The sequence below is a fragment of the Pleurodeles waltl genome, chromosome 5 (genome assembly GCF_031143425.1).
Source record: "Pleurodeles waltl isolate 20211129_DDA chromosome 5, aPleWal1.hap1.20221129, whole genome shotgun sequence".
Taxonomy (NCBI): Eukaryota; Metazoa; Chordata; class Amphibia; order Caudata; family Salamandridae; genus Pleurodeles; species Pleurodeles waltl.
Genome location: NC_090444.1, coordinates 1,415,259,518 through 1,415,280,735, shown reverse-complemented (window position 1 = coordinate 1,415,280,735; position 21,218 = coordinate 1,415,259,518). Strand labels below are relative to the sequence as shown.

The following is a 21,218-nucleotide window of genomic DNA, read 5'->3' as shown; positions in this document are numbered from 1 at the left end:
CATGGCTGCCTGGGAAGGGAGTCAAGGGCGTCTGGAGCCTGGAACAATGGCCCAGACAGCTGCAGAGAGTAAGGGCAGGAGGCACGGGAAACCCACCTCAGATTTCCCCACGGTGGTGGACGGGGTCGCTGAGGAGGAGGCCCCTGAGCCAACCAGAGAGGATATTGCTGACCTGGGCAACCTGCCTGAACTTGCTGGCTGTCAAGTAGAGGGTGGGCCAACCAGGGCAGAGTTCCGCAAGGCGAAGAAGGAATTCCCCACCCTTGAGGGTCTGAGGCAACATGCTGCAGCCCAAGCAGCTGGTGAAGCCTCTGGCGATCACCATATCTACTGGGAGAATGATCTCCTTTACAGTGAACCTAAGGCTCTGACATTGGGGCAGCACGTGTGCTGTTGGTCCCCCAGTGTTACCGGGCCTTCCTACTAGGTCTGGCTCACGAAATCCCCCTGGCAGGACATTTGGGCCAAGTCAAGACCTTTGCCAGGCTTGTCACCCACTTCCATTGGCCTAGAATGTGGGTAGCCTCAGATAATTTCTGCAGGGTCTGCCCCACCTGCCAGGCAAGTGGGAATACAGGGAAAAGGCATAAGGCCTCCCTGGTCCCACTCCCCGTAGTTGCCCCCCACCAAAGCCCCTGAAAGGGTTGGCATCAACGGCATTGGTCCCTTGGACCCCAAAACTGCCTTGGGCAACAGGTTTATCCTGGTTTTGGTGGTTCCCTCTGAGAACAGTGACTGCACCCATGGTGGCCAGAGCCTTGATGGGAATATTTACCCATGTGGGATTTTCTAAGGAATTTGGGCCTGACCGAGGCACACACTTCATGTCTGCGTACATGAAGTCCATGAGGGATGAGTGTGGGGTGACCTACCGGTTTACCACCCCTTATCCTCAATCCAATGGGCTTGTTGAGAGATTCAACAAGACCATCAAAGGCATGATCACTGGCCTACCTGAGGCCATGAGGCATAAGTGGGACGTCCTCTTGCCGTGCCTGCTCTTTGCTTATAGGGAGGTGCCCCTGAAAGGGGTGGGGTTGAGCCCCTTTGAGCTTCTCTATGGTTACCCTGTCTGGGACCGCTAAGCATATTGAAAGAGGGCTGGGAGAAGGCACCCAAGATATGGTCAGGTACATGCTGGCCCTCTGCAGCCAAACCCAGCGCTTCTGGAAGCAGGCCAAAAGTAACCTTCAGGCCAGTCAAGAGGTGATGGAGTGGTATGACCTGAAGGCCACTCTGGTCGAGTTCTCACCTGGAGACAAGGTTTGGGTAATGGAGCCAATAGAGCCTAGAGGTCTCCAGGACCTCTGGACTGGCCCATTTGAAATCAAGGAGTGGAAGGGGGAGACCACTTACCTAGTGGACATCAAGACCCCTAGACACCCCCTAAGGGTTCTCCACCACAACCAACTCAAGCCTCATTTTGGGAGGTCTGAGGTAAGTATGCTCCTTGTGACAGATGAGGGCATGGAAGAGGAGAGTGAACCTCTCCCCGACCTCCTTTCTGCCAAAGAAGGTGATGGGTTAGTGGAGGGTGTCAATCTCTCTGACTCCCTGACTCTAAATCAGAGAGGAGACTGCTATGAGTTGTTGGAGCAGTTCTCTCCCCTGTTTTCCCTTACTTCTGGACTCACCCACCTGTGTGTCCACGATATTGACACAGGAGATAGTACCCCTGTAAAGAACAACATTTACAGGTTGTCAGATAAGGTGAAGGCCAGCATCAAGGAGAAAGTTGCTAAGATATTGGCCCTAGGGGGTTATTGAGAAGTCCAGCAGTTCCTGGGCCAGCCCTGTGGTGGCGGTACCCAAGGCTGTGGCACCTGGTGCCAAGCCAAAACTCCAGTTCTGGGTGGACTACCGGGGTCTCAACCCAGTCACGCGGACTAGCGCTCACCCCATCCCCGAGCTGATGAGCTCGTAGACAGACTAGGTGCTGCCAAATTCCTCAGTACCTTTGATCTCGCGTCAGGGTACTGGCAGATCGCCTTGACTGAGGGGGCTAAAGAGAGATCTGCATTTTCCACAACTGAGGGCCATTACCAGTTCCAGGTGATGCCTTTTGGGTTTGAAAATGCCCCCACTACCTTCCAACAGTTGGTCAACGGGGTCTGAGCTGGCTACCTTCCAACGGTTGGTCAACGGGGTCTGAGCTGGCAAGGATGCCTTCTGCGCAGCCTACCTAGACGACATAGCCGTCTATAGTTCCAGCTGGGAGGAACACCTGCTCCACCTCAAGGAGGTGCTTCAGGCTCTGCAACAGGCAGGCCTGACCATCAAGGCTAGGAAGTGCCAAATTGGGCAGGGTTCTGTGGTGTACTTGGGACACCTAGTAGGTGGTGGCAAGGTGCAGCCACTCCAGGCCAAGATTGAAACTATCAAGGCCTGGCAACCCCCTAAAACACAGACAGAAGTGAGAGCCTTCTTAGGCCTTACTGGATTCTACCATAGGTTTGTCAAGGGCTATGGATTCATTGTGACACCCTTGACAGAACTTACTTCCAAAAAGCAACCTAGGTTGGTGAATTGGACAGAGACTTGTCAGAAAGCCTTTGATTCTCTGAAGGAAGCCATGTGCACAGCCCCTGTGCTGAAGGCCCCTGACTACTACCAGGAATTTATTATGCAGACAGACGCTTCAGAGCATGGCATAGGGGCTGTTCTAGCACAGCTAAATGAGGAGAGCCTAGACCAATCAGTAGTCTTAATTAGCAGAAGACTATTACCACGGGAACAAGCTGAGACCATACCTGTTTGGGACTCTCTTCCGGGTTCAGACAGACCACAGGCCCCTCAGATGGCTCATGCAGATGAGGATGAGGGGTGAGAATCCTAAACTCTTGAGGCAGTCCATTTCCCTATAGGGGATGGACTTTACGGTGGAGCATCGCCCGGGGATTGACCACGCCAACGCTGATGGTCTCTCCAGATACTACCACCTTAGCGATGAGAGCTCACAGGAGCTTGGGTAGCTCTCCCCACTTTCAGCTGGTTGGGGGGGGACACGTTAGACCTGACAGCCTTAGGGTGGTCACCCCTAACTTTTTGCCTGCCTCCCTCCACTTTTTAGGTACTGTTTTTGCTGGTTTTAAGACTCTGCGCACTTTACCACTGCTAACGAGTGCTAAAATGCATATGCTCTCTCCCTTTAAACATGATAACATTGGATCATACCCAACTGGATGGTAAAGTTCGATTTTAAGTCACAATTCTGAAAATACCACTTTTAGAAAGCTGGCATTTTCTTGTCCTAACTATTTGGGGCCTACTTCCTGTATCCTGGGTCACATGATTAGGTGAAGCTGGCAGTTGGTGTTTATGTATTGCTCCCAGGCAGCGAGAAAAATAAATAGGTGTTGCAAGATGGGCCATCTCTGACTTGATGAGGGGCTGGAACTGTCACCTACTATACTTGCAAATCACTAAGACTCTACCTGAGTACACTCCCTGAGAGTTTGACACTAGTCTTTTGTGTTCCCAGACAAGCTGGGAGCAAAACATGGAGGCAGGAAGTACGAGACACCTGGGGGTGGAAACCTACAGAACCTTCTCTTACTTCAAAGCTGTCTCCAGGTAAAAATATTGGACCGTTGGACCCAACTTTACAGTACACATCTGGATCTGTGGAAGACACAATGATTGTTGTGCTACTTTGCTGCAAGAGGGACTGCTACTCGGCTGCTGTGCTGACTAAGTAAAAAAGACTGGCCTGGCATCTTCAACCCAGGACTGCTAGAGTGACTCCAAGAGCTAGTTGGCTGGCCACCTTCTCAGAGCCTCTGGGACAGAAAAGGCTCTGACCACCTTGAACTCAGCACCTGGACTCTGACTGGTGTAAGTCTTGCCACCCAAGTGGTGCCATACCAGTCATGGACCCTTTGCACTGGGCCTGAAGGTGCTAGGCCAGCCCAGCTGTGGTCCAAGCAGAACCAACTCGGCGTGACGCCTCACTTGCAGCTTCACATTGGAACAACCATTGTGCAGTGCATCCCAGACACAGGACCCACAGCTCTTTGGAACTGCTATTGCCTGATGCCTCCTTGATGCAGGACTGTGCATTGTAGGCCCTGTAACTCTTTGGTATCCCTGCTGTGCAGTGCATCCTCGACGCAGGACCTCATCGCAGACATGCAGCTCCCTGGAAGCACTACTGCACAATGTATATATGACAGAGGACCTCGCATCGCAGACTGCAACCCATTGGAACTGCTGCTGCACGGCTCATTCTTCATGTGGGATCTTGCAGTGCTCCGCAACCCGGATTTAAATTGCTTTGTTTAGCGGGCCTATCTTAGTCCCTGTATCAGGCCCATGTTCCATCACAGTTGGCCTGAATTGAACTGGTACTTTGGGCCGTTCCGGTGAAACCAGATAACCACAATTAGGGCTTTGTGCTTTTTAGGCAGTTTTCACTTAAATGTTGAAAACTGCATATCTCTAACTGGACTGACTGAATTGTTGTTTTAGTCTTAAATAATTTATTAAACTTTCCTCTATTCTAAATTAGTATTGGGTTTTAACTTACTGTTTGTAGTGCTGCATTGATGCTTTACACATTGCCTCTAAGTTAAGCCTGACTGCTTTTGTGCAAGCTATCAGAGGGTTAAGCATAGGTTCATTTGGGGTTTGCTTGTGACTTCATCATTGCAGGATTGCTACTTGAGTAGGGTTCCACCCCCTCAACCAGTAATCTGGTTCGCAAAAGCGTGCCATCCCTAAGAAATGAGCAACTACAATAGCCCTTTAACTTTATCAAAATGTTGCCCTCTCCCATTTCCATGGTCAGAATTAACAGACTTCTCACCCAGAAATCCTTTTGATCAGTTTTCTTGATTGAAGCACTAGATTGACTTAGTGTTGCTCCAGTTCCCTTATTTTTTTTTTTGAAGTGTGGTCCATGCCAAGCAGAATATATCAAGACTCAAAGGGCCTGGGTTAATTCTAAGTATATCATGATACAGGGTAATAGTTATTTACCCCTGGAGCTTGTTGTGTCAAAGATAGCAAGAATTATGTTGATTATTGAACCGTCTTTCTTTCTCATCCCCCATCCTGGTCATTGGTAAATAGCTTAGGAGGCTGCAAAGCAAAAGCCATGTTACTGTACATTACAGGGTTTGTGCATTTTGGGGGTCTTGACCTTGCTCTGCAGATGTTCGTTTTTTTTTTCTCCACGCCTCCTGCTTTTTTGAAAGAACCCCTGTTAGCACCCCTGTTTGGGAGGAAACTTAAGCTATCATCCATAAGCAGTCTCACATCCCCATGCTCCTCCGCTGTAGAAAATAGTGTGATTTTGGTTTTAGCTTTTGAAGATTAGTTATGGATTCAGCATGCTACCACCCCAACATTTCCCTATACACTTTGTGGTCTGGTAAGGTGTGCTGTAGTTTATTTTCATGCTGGGATGTATGTGTGTGTATATGTGATATTCATGCAGCGCAAACCTAGCCCAGTGGCTGCATAGCTGGTAGATGTTAGACCCCCCCAAACCAGTGTTTTTATTAGACGTACAGATTTCTTGTTATGTTTTTGGGGGCATGGATGAGCTGCTATTAACAGTCTTAATTGAACGTTTTTGAATCCAATGAATGAGGTAGGTTGAGAATGTGGCTGAATGAACCAGTAGAAGGATATCAGGGTCCGTGGTGCTAGCTCTTTTTTTCAGAATATGGATTCTGGATCTGGAAATGTGATCGACTGACAAAATTGCTGGCAGTTTTAGTTTACTCCCCTCCCCGAAGGATAAATCTTCTGATGGATTGTTCTGATAGCTCATTCTTTAGATTTTAGAGTATTACCAGGTGCCAGATTAGATCTGTAAATTTTCTCAGTAGTACTACTGCGCGCCGCTGGGTAGCACTGCAAATCTCCTCTTTGGCTTCATTCCAGCCCATAAATAACAGAGCAGAGCTTCATGTAAGCACCTCTCCTGCACGCTGACGCAAGTTCCTTTCTTTCTTTGCCCACAGGTGTGGTTACAGAACTACACTCACTCTTTTTTGTAGGTTTTCAACAATTTTTGCAGAGATTGAATTCTAGTGTGCAAAGGAACAATGTCTCCACTTAAGACTACAGGGTCCAAACCACACTGTGAGTGTCAGAAACATATGTCGGTGATGGACTTCCACAAGGTGTATCTTTTATGTTTGGGTACAGGGCACGACTCCAAGTCATACGACAAGGGTGCCCTTGTATACCCATAAGTGATAATGGATTGTGCAACAAAGTTGTACATTGTTGTAAAAAGTAACAGGACTTGCCTAAGTCCCACTCCTGCACCAAGTCGAGGGCGTGCAACCCATCCTGCTCTCGAGGTCTGTCCCGTGACAAATCTTCTTTGCAATCAGTCACCCAGTAAGTCAAAGTCCAAATCAAAGAGAAAACATAAGAAACCCAAGCAGGATTAGACATTATCCTGCCAATCTGTTTCTAAAAAGAAGTTAGAAGGTGCCAATTGATTGTGCTCTTGATCACCGATTGAGTAGCAGATTCCACAGTTGGTCACGATGTTCCTGAATTCCCTGGTCCATCGGCAACGCCACAGCAGCTCAAAGCTTCAAGGAGGCCAGCCTTTGCATATTTGGCAGTCTCCTGGCTCCCTCTGGTGTGCCTTTGGGCCCCAAGGATCTGCAAAGGACTTCAGTCTGGTTATTGCCGGCTGATTCATCCTTGGCTCTCTCTAAACCGGTAGAACCCTTCTCTGGTTACGCACTGCCTCTGGTGCCAACTTCCATTCCGGCTTCCTGGCCTGCTGCCATTTCTCTTTCATTGATGCCGGTCCCATGGTCAATGTTTAAATAACAAGGACAACCCTATCTACCCACATGGACTAGGGAAGGTATGTATTAATATATGTCTTGTGGGAGTCCTTCAAAAGTGGTACCTTCTTACAAGGAACCCAGCGTTACTCAGACTTATTCATTGAACCAAAATAAATTACAAAGGTGACAAAAAACATGACTGATAGTTTGATTCTTGTAATATTTTGACTCCAATCAAGTGGAACAATCAACAAAATAAGGGCTCATAATGCAGACGACTCTGAGCTCTAGTGGTGAATATATTGCCAAAGAATATAGATAACACACCGTACAGTTTGCAATGATTGTATGCATTGACAAAATCCGTAATAGGGCTTGCATATGTCAGTGTGAAATCTCTTAAAATTAATTTACATGTAACTGCCAAGTGGGAGGGTTTGTCAGCATTTCGATTCCATGTTTTTAGGGTCTCTTCAGGACGTAGTCTTCTGACTACCAGGCCTACACAACAGAGATAATGTCTAGCCAGGTACACTGTTCTGTAAATAGTATGCCTCAATACTTAGTCGAAGAAAATATGGCGGTTTACTTTTGCTTTTTAGGAGCAAGTGCCCTCACCCACCATTAGGCAGTATGCTTCATCATTGCGTGTTGTTCCTTGTTGGCCCGGTGCTGCCACGTCTGATGGGCCCCTTGAGAGGGCTCTTTGCCAGAGATCTATTCAGTAGGTGCCAGCCAATATCAAACATGTAGATTCTGCTTGAGTGGAAGAGTGTGAAGGATTGGAAAAAGTGGATTAGAATTGGCTATAGGTACGGTTGTTGCCCCTTTACTATAAGCTATACAACCTATGCCAAGATTAAAAACAACCTGGGAACAAAAATCGGAAATAATGATCTGAGATTCTCCAATAAATGTGTGTGTATAAATCCTACACTACCCGAGAAAAGGACTACGTGTTTCACCTAAATGACAGTTGTTTCGAAAAGAGAATGATTTTCACTCTTAGATCATGAAGCTTTACCTTCTTCTCAACTCACACAGTTTCTGATACTAGGCGTGATTTATTCAGTAGGCACCCGGGTGATTTTTCAGTGGTTGTTGCGCTATTGGATAACTAATGCCTGAGGGTATAGTGATTTTATATTTGATCCCTCACCAGTTTTATGAATAATGGTATTTACACTTTGCACATGAGAGGAGTTTCACTGTGTATTGTTGTGATGGGCTACGCCTTCATAACTGGAGTTCCCAGTGTTTCACTCTTTGATTGAGTCACCTTGTGTGCATACTGTTGGTGCACACTCTTTTCTTGTGCTCATTAACCATCAACATATATAGGATCACTGAGTTGTGATGAACTCAGATACAAACTCTAATAGCGTTTTATTATACATAGGTTGAATACCTGGTAGTTCCTGTTATACAAGTGAACTCACTATTAGGTGGTGAGTTACCCTGATTGCTTAATGGACATTTACAGTATGTAAAAGCACAGGACTTGTAAATGCTGTTTTTGTTTCTGTTTCTATTATGTGTAGGCCTGGTAGTCAGACAACTACCTCCTGAAGAGACATGAGGTTGAAAAGTCGACTAACTCTCCCTCTTTGTTGTTGTTCTGTAATACTCCCATGGGCACTTGGTCTAAGCCATGTTCTTGCCAACCAGTGAATAGATAGCTGGACAGAAACCACAGACGGGCACCTGGCGACAATAGTTTTATCTGCAGCACCCTATCCCTGAAAGTTTGGTGATCTAAGCTTCCACTAGCAAGGCAAATCCAAATTAATTCCCCACAATTACACTAGACAGGGAATCAGAAAGAATTGAGGCATCAAACAAATATTCTGTTCGGCCAATCTAGCCTTGAGGGTAGTCAATACAGCATTACGCACACTCTCTGGGATCATGCCAATGGTGCCGGAAGAACTTAGGGTCTCTCTGGCTCAGACCATTCATAATGGTGACGATGTGGCTAAACAATTTGTGCTGGCCTGAATACTACTGATTCTTTGGGGCGATTGGTCGCCACCAATGTGTTGCTCCTTCACCATGCTTCTAAACAGTTCACTGGCTTTTCAGGTGACATGGCGGCATCCTTTAAGGATATTTCTTTTTATGGATCCTGCCTATTTGGCAAGCAAGCTGACTTTACCTATGAGCATTTTAAGAAAGGACAGGTTACGGTATTTTTTTCTTTCTTTTTTTTTTTTTTTTTGTGCCCCACAACACCCACCAGCCAATTCCCCCTAGTTTCGATCTTCGGTGGACTACTCCAGAGCATTTCCATACAGGCTGTGTAGACAAATGAATCCTCCCGATCATTCAGCAGGACTATGCTCTTCTGTTCCTTTATGAACCACTGCAGCTTCCTTCCGTCACCTTCAGAGTGGCTCTCAGAGGAGCACCTTTCCATCTTTCTGCAAGAGGTGTGAGCCCTCCTTTTCAAAAAGGTTACATACTCAGAATTAGGGAATGATTGTTCATCTATTTCCTTGTGCTGAAGCAGAATGAAGGCCTCCTTCCTATTTTAGATCTTTGCCCCTGAATAGATTCCTGTGGAAAGACAGATACAAAATACTCATGCTGACCTAGGTACTGTCTGCCCTGCATATGGACGACTGGATGGTAACATTGGACCTGCAGTTCATATATTTTCAAAAACCGGACCTGCAGAGCCTGAGACTCTACCTGCGATTCAAGGCAGGCCCGGAGCACTTCTTTTGATGTCCTCCCCTTTGGTCTCACCATAACTCCTCTGGTGATCACAAAAGTGATGATGGTGGTTCCCATCTTTGCAGTTTGATGGTACTAGTTTTCCCCTACCTCGATGACTGGCTGTTAAAGGTGGACTTGCCACCGTCAGATGGCAATAACCTCCAGAGAATGTCAAGGCTCTTGACAGCTTTGGGGTTCTCGATCAGTCCGCTGAGGTTGCACCGGGCTCCTCTGCAGAGTTTTTATTTTTTACAGGAGGTGTCATGGACACAATGCTATTAAGGGCCTTCCTTCTATCATATCCATTCCAGGACATTGAAGCTTTTATCCTGATATTTAAGCCTTGGTCCTGGATTTCAGGGATGGCAGTGCAGAGGCATCCTTGCCTGCTTGTCTCCTGCATCTTGTGGCAGATTCTGGCTCTTTAGTGAAAATCAAAGTCTTAATGGGCCAACAACAAGGGAACCTATCTGGTATCTACGTTTAGGAGGAGACTGTACAAGATTTGCAGTGATGGCTCTTGATCAGAATTGGCCCACCCACAGTCACCTTTTCAAGCAGGGTCGAGTGGGATCCTGAGCCCTGTCCCAAGAGGCTTTGAACTGCTGGATTTAACTAGAGTGCCAGGGTATCTCCCTAATTATGAACCACCTGATTGAGATCTTTAAATGCTAGGATGGATGAGTTCAGCTTGTGGCAACTGGTGTATCACAAATGGCAATTGCACCCTGAGGGTGCAGTTGGCATCTTCCAACAGTGGGGGATAAGCCTGGCAAGTGTTTTTGCCACTGTTGAGTATGCAAACAGTCAACACTTTTTTACATGTTGGAGTTTCCTCAAAAGCTCTCAAAGAAATGCATTCCCGGCTACAGTTGTGTGCAGGACTACTGTACGCCTTTCTGCGTCTGCCCCTCATGCCCAAACTGCTGAAAAAGATAAGGAACGATCAGGCCCAAGCCATCCTAGTGGGTCTGGAATGAGCTAAGAGGGCGTGGTTACCTAAACATCTGGGCATGAGCATCTGTCCTCCAATCAGACTACTGCTGCTGTGGGAAGATCGTTCGTTGCAGCAGGGCAGGGTTCTTCACCGGAACCTGCACAATCTGCACTTCCCATGTGTTGAGCTTGAGTGACAGCATCTCCTGCTTCCACATCCTTTAGATACTGCAAAAGATCACCTGATGGGCCGTCATGGAAGCACTCCTCACCCGCAGGCTGAACTATGGCAAAATTCTGTTCCTTAGAATCTTCTCCATTTCCTTCGTAGACCACAGACCATCCAGGACACCCCTGCAAGACTGCAAGACTCGTGCTCGACCATTCACTCCGCACGCACATCTCAAAGTACCTTAGGAAACTTCACTGGCGTCCCATTCACAAGCACAGTCAATTCAAGCTTCTCGCACACATTCAAGCCCGACGAAAGACAGGACCAGAATACCTGAACAGCCCCATACACTTTCACAAACTCACCAGGCACCAACTCTCTGCCTCAGTCTCACTTGCACACACTGCCTTCATCTGCATCTCACCCAAGACACGTCATGACCTCCCTCAACACATCACAGCCTCCTCCTTACTTCTTGAGTTCCGTCGGCTGGAGACCTAACTCTTTCTATAAACACCTTGAGGGACCACACTCATACACACCTGCCCAATCTCTTTCAAGACTGTCTTCCATACTGCGGTGAAGTCAGCTTGTGCTTGAGTAAACTTCAGGCACTATTAGTATAACTGCCCTACACTACCTCTTTTTTCCAGCCAGACTGATGCTGAGAACCTGAAAGGCCTTCTTCCCGAAAGACATGTTTACCTTTCACCTTGGACAATCTATCACTCTTCCAGCATGCTTTGCCCTTGCTCACCACTTGAAAGAAGAGATATTTCAAAGTCTGGACCGTAAACTGGCTTCAAACTTTTTCGGCAATCACATCAAATACTATTGGATGAACGATCAGATTTTTGCAGGACTCACTGGGGCAAAGAAAGGAAAGCTCTCTCCATTAAGATTTACTACGCATTGTCCAAAAAGCAGCCTCCAGAAGTCCTGAGGGCCAACTCCATTAGGGCCAAGAATGCCACCATTGCCAGGTATAGTCCCTGCCATTGATAGCTGTCTTGCTGTGACATGGGCATTGGTGCATACGGTCATGAAGCACTACTGCCTTGACAGCCAAGTGCAATAGGAAAGGCATTTCTCCTTTTCGGTCCTGTTGGACTATTTTATCTGAGCACAGACAATCCACTTTTGGGAGGTACTAATTTAGTATCTGTTGTAAAGATGAGAAATCTGCTGTTGGAAATATTCATCAGAAAAACAAGTTACTTACCTCTGGTAATGCTTTTTCTGGTGGATACTCTGCCATCCCACCTCTATGTTCTGTGCGGTGGTCTCATTTTACCATCTGCAAAGGTCCTAAATTAGTGATCTGCACACTGGTGTACTATCTTTTGAACGTACTACATGTCTGAAGGCACAGAAGGGGTCAAGCAAGAAGCTCGTGGCAAGCAGGGTGGCTCTAATATGCACTTCAACTCTTTCACTTCCTGCTTGGAACAAAACCAGCATAGAGATGCATGGCCCCACTTAGCACGGGACAACTGCTTAGAAAATGTCTACATCCAGTCTGGTGCCTGGGGATATTGTAAGGGTAAGAAATCTGCAGTTACATAGCATATTCACCAGAAAAAGCATTACAGAAGGTATGCAACTTATTATATATTCAGGCATAAGGACCATCAAGAAAACTAAAGACACTGGCCACAAATTAATATATAGAAGACAGATATACAAACACATGCTTGCACAAATGTTGATAAATTCCCTTGAAGTAAAGACAACTTACTCATTAAGATGCACATGAATAGAAATACAAATGCTTGCGAGCAGCTGCATCCCCACCTTAAGGTGGATGTTTCATTTGTGAAATCTATATCAGTAAAGAATAGAGTAAAGCATTCATAATAAATGTTAGTAACTATACTAAAGAACTTAGCCATTGCCTTCACTTGCATTAGTCACTTTTTATTTTTTGGGTGCGTAACCTTCAAAGGTTAAAACAATGGTCATCCTCTTTTTGCAATTAAATACGATTCATACTGCATTATAAAAAGATTAACCTATTGTGATTTTCAATTATTAAGTAGCCACATCACAGAGAATACGATTAAATTCCATTCAAACTGTAAAATATTTGTTTGTACTGTAGTGCTACTTGGCCAGATGGTGTTCGGCGTCTTGCAAAATCTTACTTGAAAAATCCAATGATGGTCTATGTTGGAACCCTGGATTTAGCGGTACGTTTAGAGTTATGTAAACATTTTATTGACTTAGGCAGCAGTGGTTCTGGTATGATTATAAAATAATTATTTGTAGACTTACATAATAAACGGAACCAGTGATTTTCTTTTTTGGTCTTTCATTTCCAGAAATGTACTGACATTCTAGGTCCTCAGATAAACTTGTTACCTTTAATTGTTGGCTCGTTTTTAACTAATATAAACCTATTTAGGCCACCCTCTTTGGTTTCAGTGATTTACTCTTTTTTTCTTACAGATGCTATGCGAGGGTATTGTGAAGAAACAATATTCCCCTTTAAGCAAATAGAATTTATAAATATAAGAACTAATGCATGTATTTATATTTTGCTATTATTGAAAGTTAAAACTCTACCGTTTTTAACTAATACACATGTAGGTATTGTTGATTGTGATTATAGCAATTTATGTAGTACTTCCTAAGGGAATTTGTCAACTGGTCCCCCTGATCATTAGTAAACTGGTTGTCTACTTATTGAGTATTCTTCTATTTTATTAAATGTAACATTATCAATTCCATCAGCGTGTTACTTCTAACGGATAATCAATTAATTGAATGTTATATTTGAATCTTTCCTGTTGTATTAATTTAAGCATGGAATTTCTCAGAACGCTTTTTCAGTTAGAAAAAATGCATTGTACTCAACAAAAGGTTTCCTGAACCATTTCAACACAACCCAAAGTAGCGTATATTCTCAGTTATTTATAAACTTGTTTCAGAAGCAATCCTTGCACATAATCAGTTGTCTTTGACACCATGGTCAGATTAAGAAAATCCTACTCAAGCCAGAGAATACATAAACATGTGCACTGAATTGTGCCTCCCGTGCACTGGCTTTTTCCTAGTCTCAACATGTGGGTATCTCTGTGATCTAGTGCTGACACTGAAACATTCTTGCCATGGCTGATTTATCAGTCTAAAGCTTTTGTGCTAGTATCAGATACACAGATATGCCACAAAAGCAGCAAACCACCATCACTGTGAATATATATATTTCCAGCTGTTGCTCTTTTCCCAGTCTTTGTGGCCTTCATTTATTATCTTGGGGAAAGCAATGCATGGACTCTATCTACCGTTGTGATAGTGTCTTCTTAGGTAAACACTGTTTCATAAAGAAATCTTGGGTTTTCCTTTGGTATCTATGGTACAAAAAAGACAGACCTTCTGCAAGGAAATAAGTGAAGAATTTTAGCAGCTTATAGCCATTTTATTGTCAAGAAATCAAAGCTAGACCAAAGTGACAAAAATTGGATAAAAATATGAGAGTGAATTTTTAAGGAAAATATTAAACAAAACAACCATCTCAATCACTGCAAAGGTAAAAGTTAAGAGTATGAAGTGTGGCTGACTGCGACCTCGGTGCTTTTTCAGGTCATGAACTGCAAGCTGGATGCACATCACTTGCTTTACCTTCAGACTTGGTCTGTCATATGAAAATCGAAGTCTTCAAAGTGTTAATCAGGAAACTGTGACGGATTACACCTCTATGAGGTCAGGAAAACTGAATCTAAGGTCCCACTGATGCCTTGTTTTGGCATCAAAAGCTCCAAGCTGGGCCAACCTGAAATCTGTGGCCTCCAAGGTTCACTTTGCTGCAATTATGCCCCGACAAGCTGTAATTTGGAAGTACAAAATCATACTGAAGCACTCTTATAGTAGTCCCCAAACAAAAACCATAAAGTAGGATATGTAGAAAATCCAGTCCATATCTTCTTCTGAGTATACTACTACATAGCAATACATAGTGAAGGTCCCGTACTATGATGACAAAAGATGGAATTTGGGCACTTATAACCAATGCTTAGTGGCAAAATAATATTATTTGCGTTGAACTCGTGCCTGCTGTTTTATTGTTAAAAGTATTTGGACCATTGGAACTACTCTGAACTTTGCTTCGAATAAATACCATTGGACTGTTTTTTTGTACATATCCTACTTTGTGTTTTTTATTTTGTGGACTACCATAAGAATGTTTTTGTACTTTATTGTATGATAGACCCCGGTGGGTTTGTCAGGCACACACCCAATGGTAGTAGGGTAGTGGATGCCAAGTATGCTCCACTTCATGCTACATTGTTCCCCTTACAGGACAAGCTAATCCATTAGAAGGTGCGAATAATACACCACTACTACTCACTCATTTAGAAAAAGCTGTAGTTTGGGCTTTTAATTTTTCAGTTCTGGAATGTGCCCCTGAAGGGCAAAATATAGGTGCTATAGTCTGGATGGCTTCATGAGATCTGATACCTTCGATGCGAGGTGCTCCTAAAGGTATACTTTTTTCAACAAAAAGCTCCAAGCAGAAAAAAACAGGAAATCTTGACTGAAAAGGTAGTGCTTTTCTTAGTAGCCTCACCACAACTTCCTAGTCCTTCAGGAGTGAACTTCATTTTTTATCTTCTAGCAGGAAGAGACTAGCTCAGCCACTTACTCCTGCTAGGGACCAATGTAAGCGGTCAGTTAATTCTTTGTCCCTTTATTTCATTAGCAATACAGAAAGCACTTACACAGTAGGAGAAAGCACTATCTAGGTAGCAGTTCTTCTATAATCAGACTGCAGCCAGTTTCTTTTTACCTTCTTCCTAGTTCAGTCACTCCCTGGTTTTCTGGTGGTGAGAGCACCAAGAATTAGCAGCACCTCAACAGTAGCTACTTTGGGAGATATGAGTAGAGGTGATTTGGTGGCACCAAATAGGCCAGCTTATCCCTGCTGGGCCTTATCCCACAATTGTAGCACTTGCTCTGCTGGGTAGAACTAACCAAGTGAGGCATTATTCTGGGGACCTTCCAATATGACAAGAGTCCCCTCTCGCTGGATAGATCTGTCATCCCAACGAGGGCGGTGACTGAGTTAGCCTGGCTACAATCAGGCAGCCACCAAAGGCAGTCTTTATCTGTGAGCCCTCTTTGCACTAAACATGCTACTACCGTAGTTTCTAGTTAGTTTTTATGGGGTTGTGGCACATTTATTCACTTCCATTATTTTGTATTCTAAGATGCTGTAGGTTGAAGTTTCTGTATTTAGCCTTGCTCCTTCCTTCTTTCTAGAGATCTGCCAGGAGGCTAACCACTGCTAAAGATAATTTGTTCTCTGATGCAACCATTCATGGCTTTTTTCTGAGCCAGGCAAACCAGCTACTGCTGAAAGGAGAACCTTGCACGTCTAGTTTTTGGACTCCCCAGGCTATAGGAAGAGATGTTTTTTTAAATATTTGACATATTTACCAAAAAAATATATACCAGTGAATTACATTTTTGATAAATGTGACAGGGCCACAAAATATATTTTCTTGTCATCTTTTTCAGGCAATTTAGGAAAGTGATACTCTTGAACTAAAAAACAAAACGGAAGTGCTGGTTTAATAATACAGTGTATAGCACGTTTGAATTTTGTCACTGGAGAGACATGTCTCACATTCACCCTTTACACACCCAGGCCTTTTGGGATTCAAGGTGCCATATACAGGTGACTTAGCTAATGACAAAATTAGGCTTTCAAAAGGGTTTTATTTGACATGTGCTCAGTGCAGCATCTCCTTAAAGCAGCTCTGAGATGCAGGGCAGCACTACCTACATGTGTTTGGAGCCACTTCTGCCTGGTGTAAGCTCACAGTGGCATCTCAATTTTTTGCCACTGGGCGACTTCCTGCACCATTTTACTGTGTTCTTACTCAGAAGTCAGATAGGTCCTTTTGAATTTACCATTTGTTTCTATGTTAAAGGGACATAGGGGGTGATTCCAACCCCGGCGGGCGGCGGTCGCCGCCCGCCTGGAGGGAACCGCCATCTGGCCGCCCCGCGGTCAAAAGACCGCTGGGGCCATTCTAACATTCCCGCTGGGCCGGCGGGCGCTACCTAAGGTAGCGCCCGCCGGCCCAGCGGGAAAGGGGCCTGCAACTCAGAAGCCGGCTCCGAATGGAGCCGGCGGTGTTGCAGGTGTGCGACGGGTGCAGTTGCACCCGTCGCGCTTTTCACTGTCTGCTAAGCAGACAGTGAAAAGCAGGCTGGGGCCCTGTTAGGGGGCCCCTGCACTGCCATGCCAGTGGCATGGGCAGTGCAGGGGCCCCCAGGGGCCCCAGGACACCCGTTCCCGCCAGCCTGTTCCTGGCGGTAAAAACCACCAGAAACAGGCTGGCGGGAAGGGGGTCAGAATCCCCATGGCGGTGCTGCTTGCAGTGCCGCCATGGAGGATTCGCCCAGCCGGGGGAAATCCGGCGGAAAACCGCCGGACCCGGTTTTCCATAAAGCCGCGGTCGGAATGGGCTATGAAGCACCGCCAGCCTGTTAGCGGTGCTTCAGTCATTTTAGCCCTGGCGGTCTCGGACCGCCAGGGTTAGAATGACCCCCATAGTGTCTTGAGGACCCTTTTTGTACTTGGGTTGGGTATCCCTGTCTTAAATTAGTTTCATGGTTTGTGCCTTTTTTACATTCATGCATATTTTTATTCATGTTTTAGTGAGTGTTTTTGAGCATTTACATTTACATATTTTATCAGTTGCTTATTCTAGGAAGACATGGTTCATGCTGCACACTTAATCAGCTTTTGTACCACAAATAATCTGTACTTCTTGCCCAAGGCTGTTAGGTTCAGTACATGTTAAGCCCAGGAACCAGCTTCCCTCTCCGAGACACAGCATTACATCAGAACTGTTGTCCAAACAATGTATGGGTCAATATATAAACTACACTTAGGCCCAAGGAGAGTACAGGGCATTCCAGTTATGATCCTCCTGGGACACGTACACATGACAGACAGCTTTGCAGGGGCTGACTATTCATCCTCCTGAGACAATTGCCATTCTGCTATTTAATTCAGGTATGGGGCTGGGGCTGATCCCTTCGGTTGGGCCAGGCAGAGGTTTGCAACCACTATGCTTTGAGATGTAGACATAGGGTTTTGGTAGGAAGCTCTAGACTATCTATACACACACACACGTGTTTTTTTTGTTTTTTTTTAATCTTCAGTGTCATGTTGCCACAGATCACCTTTGGCCTGACGGGTTTGGAGTTTTGGGTGAGGTACTGTGAGCTAGCCAGAAGTTATGCCGACAGTCATCAAGCAACATGGGTTGCACTCAGTATCCCACGTTTGGTGGTGCTATGTCCTAAACACTTATTCCAAAATAGGAACCACATAACAAGAGCATATCCACTGGGGGATGTTTAGCGTCCTCCTATTGCCCACAGCTAAATATAGTAGAACACGAAACCAGTCAGAAAAGAACACATTAAAAAATTCACTTTTGTGTGCGCCAGACGTTATGGGCGGCAACTAGCTGCTCTTGCACTTGGTGTTTTCTTATACAGGTCCTTGTATCTTCTTGTTATTAACTTCTGCTTCTTCTTCCTTCAGATTGGCTAGAGTATGATGCCATGCTCTGGCCTATAGCCATTCAGTTTAGGGTGCATTCCAACAAGAAGCATCGGATTCTCATTCTAGAAATTACCTTAAATTGCTGAGTTCAAGTTTTCTGTAATCAGCATCATTATGAGTTTAGTGAAAAGTCCAGTGCCATTGAGCACATATAACTTTTAATATCATAATTTTTTTTTAAGTATTGGAAAAATGGAGAAAAAAAAAACCAAGAACACCAGTAGAACACATACTTTTTGAGCTGAAAAATAATTTGAGGTGACTGTACTGGTAAGTGCCAGAGGTTATCACAATTCTTATCACTAGCCTTGTGTCCCATGTGCAGAACTCTTTTTCTTCAGCACTGCTCCAACCATTTTCACATGTTATTGATTTTCACTGTGTGCTGCTAAATGTCCATTCATTTTACAAATAAGTACCACAACTCTTGCACATACTCCGTCCAGAAATCCTAAATATTGCCTAGCTTAATCTCACTTTGTTATAAATACAAGCCTGTTGGATTTGCAAGAGAACCCTGTGAAACATATCCTGCTCATGGTTTCCCTGTATGCCTTTCCCTAAATAGCACTAAATGTGTTATGCATGTTTTTGAGGAGTAGGAAATAAAGAAGAAATGTTTGCTTGTGTAGTATAGTGAACTAAACAAACCCAGCATCATCAAAGATAGATTCTTCTGTCGAAGGGAGTCTATCCCATATATCATTATGGAACATCCGCCACTCAAAAACAAGCATTAAACAAATGAAAACTTAGGAGGCTCAGGGGAAACAAGTGTGAGTTTATAGTGCTAATAGGGTTGGAAAACATGATTTCATCCTATGAATGTCCTTCAGTATCTTGCTTGCTTATTGACATTATGGTCCCAATCAACCACCCTCACTTTGAATAGTTTTGTTCCCACTCATGTACTTATTTCCTGTTTTACTGCTAATTGTGCAAAGGCTGTGTAGAAGCAGCAAGCCTGGAGGGGTTAGGGTGCGCCAGGCATCATTAGCACAAGATGCCAGTTCCCTTTTTCTGAAAGTATGATTTTGTGAAACTCAGATGTTGTTTTAAGAAAGATATGGGTGGGGCCGGAGGGCACCAGTCTTGGCTCTATTCATAGTCTCAATGTTGTGTAGTTAGACTCTTGCCTAATGCACAAACAGAAAACATGAGTGGTTGAGGAAACTTACACTTGTCACCCTTACTACTATGTTTATTGGAAAGCTGGAGAGCCTCATTGTAAGGGGTATCAAAGTAGTGGGTGAATTATTGCTTGTCTTCAGTACCACATTCACAGATCATGAAGTATAAACAACAATTTTATTTTTATTTTCCCAGTAGTGTATACTACTTGAACCCTGTGCCGAGGTTCGCAATTGCTATACATTATTACTTTCACCCCTCCCTGTGCCTTGAAGCTCAGCAGAAGAAAACAAAATAGCTCAAGCACTCCAAAAGCATCTGAAGCTTGATCCAGTACAGATAAACATGTTCCAATAGTTCACTTTGTACAAATTGTAACAATGCAAACGCATTAGTAATGTACTAAGGGCCATATGTATGAACACATTTTCCCATAGACATAGAATGGGTAGAAACCTTTGATACATCTGGCCCTAAATGTCCTACTGTCTGCAAACGAAAAATAGCACTCTTTTTCATTAAGAGGTTAGACAAGGAAATCACTTTGAGCATTGTTAGATGTGTCAGCTCTTGGCATGGTTTCCCCTGTCTTTTTTTACTTCTGACCTGTTATGATCCTGTGCTGAACTTCATTTTTGCTGGTTTTTGGACTCTGGGCAACTTACCACTGCTAAGGTGAAAGTGCTCTCTAGCTAAATTGTATTGGATTGGTTCCTCCATGATTGGCACATTTGATTTACTAGTAAGTCCCTCGTAAAGTGCACTATGTCTGACCAGGGCCTGTAAATCAAATGCTAGTAGTGGGCCTGCAGCACTGAATATGCCACCCACATGAGTAGCCCTGTACACATCTCTCAGACTTGCCACTGCAGTGTATGTGTGTGCGATTTTAACTGCCACTTCGATCTGGCAATTGTACCCATGTGACAGGCCCAAACATTCCCTTTTACTACATAAGTCACCCCTAAGGTAGGCTGAAAGCATCCCAAGGGCAGGGTGCAGTGTACTTAAAAGGTAGGCTACGTACTGGTGTGTTTTACATGTCCTGATAGTGATGTACTGCTAAATTTGTTTTTCACGATTGCAAGGCCTATCTCTCCCATAGGTTAACATACGGATTGCCTTTAAGTACCTTTTATGTGTAATTTCTAAGTGGGAGCAGATAGAGATAAGACGTTAGGGGTCTCTGAGCTCACAATTTTAAAATACATCTTTTGGTAAAGTTGGTTTCTAGATTTTCAGATTTAAAATGACACTGGATTAAACCAAGATCTTTGTGATGGGGTGAATGTTTGTTTTGCTCTGCATTCCGTCCATCATCTGTTCTTTTTGCACTTGTTGCCCCAAGTGGGAAGGTTATGCCCAGACATGGGTCCCGTGCTTACTGCGCCACTGGATTCAAGCTAGCCTAGCTGATGAAGGGTGATACCCTGAAACGGGTCCTAGGAAGCTTGTTTCCGGTCAAGGGAGGGCGTGGCTTGGCAGTTCGGGCTGGACTGTTGCCATGAGGAGCAGGGTCAAGACTGATTTGCATATGGCTGGGTCCAAACTGGGGTGGTGTGGTGAGCAAAAAAACGATGGATTAAACCCAGATCTTTGTGACTGGGTATGAATGTTTGATTTGCTCTGCATTCCATCCATCATCTGTTCTTTTTACACTTTTAGAAAGTGGGCATTTTCTTGCTTAACCATTCTGTGCCTCTGCTTCGCTGTGGAATCCACGTATTGGTTAGACTGACAGTTGGGCTGTTTGTGAATTCACGCTAACCAGTAACACAAAGGGAGCTGAGGTGTCTCATCCCTTCCCTGTGAGGAAACAATTGATGCATTGCTTAACCTGCGAATAAAGAATCGATGCACAGCCTCACTTGCGAGTAAGGAATCGATGCATCACTTGCTTTTCCAATGGACGCCT

The 21,218-nt window shown here is 44.6% G+C and overlaps 1 protein-coding gene across 5 annotated transcripts in view; it reads left to right on the top strand.

The window, feature by feature from the left end:
• The window catches only part of DDX43 (DEAD-box helicase 43), a 576,458-nt gene that overhangs the window by 196,231 nt on the left and 359,009 nt on the right, over positions 1-21,218 (top strand). For all 5 annotated transcript variants that reach the window (XM_069235691.1, XM_069235689.1, XM_069235688.1 and 2 more), the window contains exon 11: positions 12,689-12,776. In XM_069235691.1, the coding sequence (XP_069091792.1) occupies positions 12,689-12,776 (88 nt within the window). The remainder of the gene's footprint in view (positions 1-12,688; positions 12,777-21,218) is intronic.